At 44.7% G+C, this 7,555-nt stretch overlaps 1 protein-coding gene across 1 annotated transcript; it reads right to left on the bottom strand.

Annotated features, from left to right (window-relative positions):
• Positions 1-389: 389 nt before the first annotated feature.
• Positions 390-2,020, bottom strand: MAGEH1 (MAGE family member H1). Its single transcript, XM_082680860.1, has one exon. It carries the CDS (start codon positions 1,551-1,553, stop codon positions 894-896), a length of 660 nt encoding a protein of 219 aa, XP_082536986.1. The 5' UTR covers positions 1,554-2,020; the 3' UTR covers positions 390-893.
• Positions 2,021-7,555: the final 5,535 nt, after the last annotated feature.

Below are 7,555 nucleotides of genomic sequence, written 5' to 3'. Positions count from 1 at the left end.
TGCCCCATCCTCCAAGCTGGGTCACGTTTCCAAAAAATACCTAATACACACTATTTTCATAGTATGCTCTGATGCCCCTTTCAAATCCCCTCAACCTTATTTAAGCATCTCTTGGATTTTCATAGCACCCTATGATGCCCTCTTTCCTGTCCCACCCTCCAAGACAGGTCACATAAGCTTTTCTACATTTTCATGACACCCCATGCTCACTCCCTATTACAGCATTTACCACACTGCCAGTTTACATATTTGTCTCTCTCACATAATCTAGAACATTCTTTAGAGCTGAGCACTGTGTCTGAGGAGTATCCCCAGAACCTAGATTGGTGCCATACACATAAGTGGTGGTCAGTAAATGGACAAGGTGTCCTTGTCATTAAGCTTTTATTTTTTTCTATATTCTGCAGTAACTAAGCAAAATCAAGGTAGTTGTCAATTTTCTTTACACAACAGCAGACACAAAGGTTTTCAGAATGGCAAGACATAAAAGAATTCTCCCATCCTTCTCTCACATTTTACTGGTTATTTCAAACTTTTAAGAACAGCCTATTTTAGTGATATAAAATATGTATCAGACCACAGAATATGATGCAAAGACTTCATTTTATAACGTTAGCAAAACTGTTATACTAAATATCAATGACGGAAAAAATATATCTTCTTCAATGGTATTTTAAAACATACTATGACCTTAATCAACACTGTACTAAAATGAATAAAATTTACAATATTCAAAGTAAACGTTCTGTTTCTCAAACAATTAGCACTGATCACAAATACCAAATACAGTGCCCCACTCCCCATTACATTCAACTAAGGACCCAGATGATCTATTCCTTGGAGTACCTTTGAAGCTCTTTCCAATCCCCCTCAAGGGTGTGCTGCATATTTCCCTAAGGGGCAGAATAACCCCTAGCACCTGAATTGAGGATAGCCTCAACTTCTGCATCATCATCAGAATCCCAATCGTAATTACATGGCCAGTCCTTGGAGCATCGGTTACGCACCCTTGCCACAAAATGCATGACTTTCAGCTTGCTTGATTCCACGTGTGCTCGAGGTCCCCAGAAGAACTCGTACTCCACAGGACTGCTACGGGGCACCGGCTTATAAATCAGGTACCCTCTGCGCACAAACTCTTCTGTAACGACCTTCTTTGGATCTCCAAAGATGCTGTGCTGCCGGCCAGGCTGCATCCCCAACTTTCCCAGCACTTTCCAGACCAGGGCCTCCTTGGCGCTGTTGCCCATGATGAAGATGAGGGCTAATATAGACATCAGGAGACTTTTCTTGGTGCCTTGAAAATTGCTCCTGGCTACCGAGGGCTTCTGCGCTAGAGCAGTGCTCGAGGCTTCCTCGGGAGTGGTGGGTGCTTCCTCTGGAGTGCTTGGGTCTTCCTCTGGGCCGCTCAGGTCGTCCTCGGGGGTGCTCGGGACCAAAGAGGCGGCCATCGGGGTCTCGGAGGTTTCTGAGGCCTGTATCTTACGATTGTTGCGGTTCTCTTCTGCGGCCCTTGCGTTACGGCGACGCCGACTCTTTCGTCCCCGTGGCATATCTTCTGCTAGGGGCACGGAGCCTATAGCAATCCTAGGGAAAGATAACTGTAACCTCTGCAGAAAAAAGCTATCTCCACTTTAAAAAGTGGCCGCCGCTGAAGCCACCAACGTCAATAGAGTCTTTGTAACAAGCGAGACGTTTTCAGCTACAAAGCTAACACCCACGCAAGCCGACTTGCACTAGCAGCCGCCCCCAGCGCTAGCCTCAGCAGCAAAGCACAAGAATGCAGGGCTGAATTGACTCCGCCTCACCTGCCACGCAATCCCCAGACTCCAAAAGGAAGCGGGCGGGTCCTACAGGCACACTTCCGCTGTCAGATAGAAGAACGGACAGGCCTAAGCAGGGGTGGGACTAGGGGAGAAATGACGGCTTGGGATTGGCAAGGACAGAAGTAAGTAAAGAAGAAATAAAGACGGGGTTCCTGGGCTTCGCTGGTGGCGCAGGGGTTGCGAGTTCGCTTGTCGATGCGGGGGACACGGGTTCATGTCCCGGTCCGCGAAGATCCCACGTCCCACGGAACGGCTGGGCCCGTGAGCCATGGCCGCTGAGTCTGCGCGTCCGGAGCCTGTGCTCCACAACAGAATAAGTCCACAGCGGTGAGAGGCCCGCGTACCACACACACACACACAAAAGTCTAAATATAGGGTTCCTGCATTTTTCAGTCTAGTACAAGATTGGCTGGCGGGTCTTGGGAAAGAGTGTGTCTCTGCTCTATTCCCAGACTGGGGGTGTGTTTGAGACCATGGGGGAGGGACAGGAGTGTATCCTTGGAAGGAATCAGCTGCTCCCAGCTCTCCTTTCCTGTCTTGGCTTACACAGCATATTCATTCACTCGCCTGTTTTCAGAAGGTGGCTCTGTGTATACTGATTAATTCCTGGGCCCGCATAGGACCTAGATAAGATGGCTGTGGCCGAAGTGCTGGGTGATGAGAGGAGATGGGACTGCAAAACCGAACAGTGTGCAAGAGGTGCAGAGCCTTTAAAATGTTATATATTCACTACATTATTAAGCAGGGCACTGACTGGATCAGACTTGCATTTGTACAGCCTCACCGAGGAGCAGACTATTGTCTGGCAAGTCATTTAGGAAGCAATTAGAATAAGAAGCAAGAGGGAATGAAAGTGAGCCTTAAGGTGGTTGCCATGGGGATGGAGAGGCAGAAAGACATTTTAAGGGTGATCACTGACAGGCTTTAGAGACTGATTGGATGGAAGTGGTGAATAGGGAGTGGGTGGTAGAGTGCAGGTTGGCTCCAAAGTTTCTTGGCTCCAGTATACCTGAATACCGGATTTATTTTGCTTCTTTCTTTCATTCTGTAATCCGAATATAATTCATAACATACTCTGAACTTTATCCACTCCAGGTCTTGGCTCACTGTTTCCTCTGTGTGAAATGCCTTTCCTCTAATCTCCAATTACCTAAATTCCAACTCTTTGCTCAGAGGCCTCTTCCTCCCAGCAGCTCTTCTTGGTCGGCACAAAAGGGTAACGAGCCCATTTTTGCTCCCCATTTTTTGCTCTCTATAGCAAGCACTCCATATCTTTCTTACGTCATTCCAAAGATACTATTTTGCACAAGTCACCTCACCTCTCTGAACCTCCATTTCCTCATCTATAGAGTGGAGTTAATTAAAGTACTAGTGGTCTCATAGGGTGGTGAGAATTAAATGAGACAATAAATAAAAAGCATGCATCACACAGAAAGCACAGCCTCTGTCTCTCTAGGTGTTTCAAGCAATGTGTGAGAGCGGCATTTAATAAATAAATGCACATTGAAGGAATACATGAAATGGAAGATTTTGCGCATGTTTTTATCTGAACTTTTTTAAAAGCAAGTGAATGCTTTATACCTGCTTGGCTGGAAGAGGTGAAATGTTTCTTTGACAGGATTTCAGATTGTAATCCCAAAGAGGGAAGGGGTCCTGTCTCTCCCCTTGATGTCTCCTAGCCCTTGATAGAGTTGGTGGAATAGGATATGTCTACACCTGGTGAATAAGTTCTGGGGTGGGAAAGTGTGTCCTGTTTAGAAAGCAGAATTGCCAGCTGAATCACCCAACAAGGCCCAGTCCTCTGTACATGTGTAGAAAGGGAATACCTGGTTCTGAGGAACTCAATACAAGCATTGAACTCATGGGAACATGAGTTCTGGCCCAGCCCCTGTCATTTACAAGCTCTTGACCTTGATGAGTTTAACCTAACATCTGTGTCCTGTGATTTATCCTCTAAAGAAGCAGAAAAGGCTAATCCCTCTTGCCCTGTATGCCAGGTTTCTTGTGAGACTCTGCAAATCCAATAGCACATACCGGCAACCCTGAGTTAGAGCAGGTTCCTCTGAGTTCAGTTGTTTCTTGTTTGTATGTTTTGTGTTTGCTGTTTGGGAATCTGTGTGACTAGAGGATTGCAAAATCACCCATATTGTTTCCAAAAACTTCTCCTTTCTGATGGGACTTTATGGGAATGCAATCCAGCAAACTAATTTTCTTCCCAGGGGTTACTTTCTAAACTCAAGTTTTCTTTATACCCAGAGCCTACCAAGACCTCCTGTTGGCGAAGCCTCACCATAAACGAACTTGGGGTAGTGTATGCTTGTTGCTGCATTACCTTCTGTCCACCAACCAGCTGACTGAGGAGGGGGTGCCATTTCCCTGTCACTCCATTCATCTTAGTGAACCTTTGCTCCAACCCACAATAAGGACGAGGCAGCTCTGCATAGAACCCGGGAAGATCAGAGCCTATCCTTAAGCAGTGTACAACCTAGGGCTGTGGCTCTCAACAGATTTCCTCAAAGGAGTAATCAGGAACAGGCTTTAGGTTGTGAGCTACTCTCAGTGTTCCCAAAAGCTTAACAGAAATCACATTTATGTAAGACAGGCCACAGAGGTTATTAGTCAAGAAACACAGTGTTTTTAATAGCAAGAATATTGCCAGGCGTGATAGTAACAGGAGGAAATCATAAAACCATGCCTTGGGACATTGTGGACCACAGGTCTGTCTAGAGTAAGTAGAACATGACAAAGGAAGGGCAGCTGACTTGTGAGGGCCTGAGAAGTACAAAGAGAGGAGGGAAATTAACATTGCTGTGGTAGGCTATGTGCCTAAACTACCTCCAAACTGGAATCTTTACAACACCCTTCAATCACCAGTGAAGCTAGAGAGAGATTAACTCTCTTGCCCAAGATCATAGTACTGCTGTTGAATGTCAGTATTGGGGCTCACATCTTCAGATTTCTAAGCTCCACCTTCTGCCATCACACACCTCACAGCTGCTCCAACTGAGTGCACATTTGGTGGTGCCAGGAGGCTTAACACGGAAGGGAGTGTTCTTGCTCCCTTGGGATAGGAGCAGAAGGGAAAGAGATGAGAAAAGGGACAGATGTGTAGAAGGGCAAGACAAGGATCCTTACTCACCTTACTAGGTTTTCCAAACTTGGTTCTGCCCCTTCCAAGCTGTGTCAAGTCCAGCATGTTATTTAACCTTTCTAAGCCTCAGTTTCTCCATCTGCGAATAAGCATACCATAGTGGTGTTGCGAAGAGTAAAGGGAAATATCTCATGCAAGATGAGGTAGGTTGAAAATGTCCCCCAGTTCCCAAAGATGTCCATGCTCCTATCCCCAGAATCTGTGAATAGGCTACCTTATATGGCAAAGGGGAATTTTGCAGGTGTGATTAAGTTCAGGATCTTTAGAGGAGGATTATCCTGGACTATCTGGGTGGGCCCAAGGTAAACAGAGAGTCCCTATAGAAGGGGGACAGTAGAGTTAGATTCAGTGAAAGATGTAAGGATGGAAGCAGAGATCAAAGAGGAGAGAAGATGCTACATTGCTGGCCTTGTAGATGGAGGAAGAGGGTATGAGCCCAGGAAAGTAGGGCACCTCTAGAAGCTGAAGAAGACAAGGAAATGGATTCTCCCCTTGAGCCTCCAGGAGGAACACAGACCCGCAGGCACATTTTAGACTTCTGACCCCCAGAACTGTAAAAGATTAAATTTGATTGCCTTAAGCCACTAAATTCGTGGTAATTTGTTACATCAGCAGAAGGAAACTAATATACAAGTCATATGTGTGCCTCACTCATGGGGAGTGCCTAATGAATAAGAACTGTGACTACCCGTTAAGGTGAATTTATATTATTGTCATATTTTCAGTGAAAGTACTGGGAGGAACTGGGGAGGGATACGAGACTGGGCTGGATACCTTGGCAGCAATTCTTGTGGGTGTTGATGCACCTTGTTCTTCTCTGGGGCTGTCTACTAACCCCCCTATCCCAGGCACTGTCCTGGTTATATGACCAAGTTTCCTTAGGCATTGCTCTTACCTGAGCAGACATTGCCAAAGCCACCACCTGGTCGTAAGTGCTGCAGGTGGGATAGAGAGGGAAATGAAGGGGTCAATCCACACTACTCCCACCGCTGTAACTAATCATCTTTCAGTTGTCTGTAGGCCCTGTTCTGATTCCAGCAAGCACCTCCCAAGGGCACAGAGCACCCTTGGGCCAGTCTCTCCATTTGCAACAACGCTTGCACAGACTGTGGGCCACCACTACTTGAACAAGTGAGTCTGACCCTATCTGATGTCCCTCATTCAGGGGCTGGGCTCCTCACTGTTTATGGTCTGTGGAAGAATCATTTCTCTGAAACATTTCACACTGCAGGCATGGACTTATTTTACAGTTTTCAAGAATTAGGATCTTGCAAGGAGGTCTATAGCATGTGCACTCCTACAGTCATGAAACAAAAGCCATGTGATTACTTTTCAGGATCGTTTGCTGGGTTTGAGAATAGAATATTTTTACTGCAAATTAATCACAAACATAGGGAAAAGAATAAAATTAATATTACAAACACCTGCATAACCAGTGCCCTGCTGTGTCAAATTTAAAAATTAGGCCCTACCTTGGCCTTACCTTTACATTACAGATATGGTAAAGCCCTCTATTTACCTCTTCCCAGACCCACACCACTCTCTCCTTCTTCAGTGGCATCTGCTATCATGAATTCAGTAACTATTATACCCAGGACAAGTTGTACATATTTGCTACCTATTTCTGTGTTCATACACATTATATAGGATTTTTAAAACATGTTTATGCAAGTTGGTAAATGTAGCTCTAGGTCATTTTCATATTTGTATACTATTTCTTTCAGTATTTGCAATTTATCTTTCTCATGATGACCCAGACTTTTGCAGTTTCTATTTTTCCAGAAAAAAAAAAAAAAACAATGCTCTTATAAGTCTTTGTGTACCTATCCCCTGAAAACACATGAACATCTCTAGGGTCACCATCTAGGAGTGGACTTACTGGGTGTGCCTGCATGGATGTGTTTACATAGACCACATGGAATTTATGCTTTTCTTCATTTATAAAAATTAGATCCTTCTATATACAGTTTTCACTTCATTCTTTTTGCTAATCAACAATAAAATTTGGTCAACTCATACCTGTAAGGCTTTCATTATAATGGCTGGGTGATGTTCCTTGCAGTGGTTTTACCATAATCTTTTCAGGCATCCATCTGTTGGCCTGGTACTCTGTATCTCCAAAGTATTTGCCCCCTCTACAAACAATGCAGCAATAACAGTTCAATCATTTGTTTACTAGAATTTTTTTCTTAAATGAGCAGTATATCTAATTGAGTATGAGAGCCAAGTTTATGTTCAGGATTTTTGATGAATGATTAAAATCTTCCTTCTACTTCAGTCGAAATCAAGGTGATTTATGACTTTTCCTGAATCCTAAATAATTCTATGATGCATAAGGGTGGTTGAATGTTATCCTGAAGCCACCCAATAGGACATCACTGAATGGTTTCCAGCAAGCAACTGATAAGGTCAGATCAGTGATTTAGCAAAGCCTCTTTGGCTGCAGTGTGGAGACTGGACTCTGAGGGAGGCGGGAGGGGTGGATGGAAGACCTCATTAGAGGCTATTGCCTTCATCTAGGCTAATGACAGTGGTGCCTGAAATAGAGTGATGGCAGTGAAGATGGAGAGAAGGGAAT

Source organism: Grampus griseus (assembly GCF_964374135.1).
Source record: "Grampus griseus genome assembly, chromosome: X".
NCBI classification, from domain to species: Eukaryota; Metazoa; Chordata; class Mammalia; order Artiodactyla; family Delphinidae; genus Grampus; species Grampus griseus.
The sequence above is the reverse complement of the archived record's forward strand: the minus strand, read 5'-3'. Positions and strand labels throughout refer to the sequence as shown.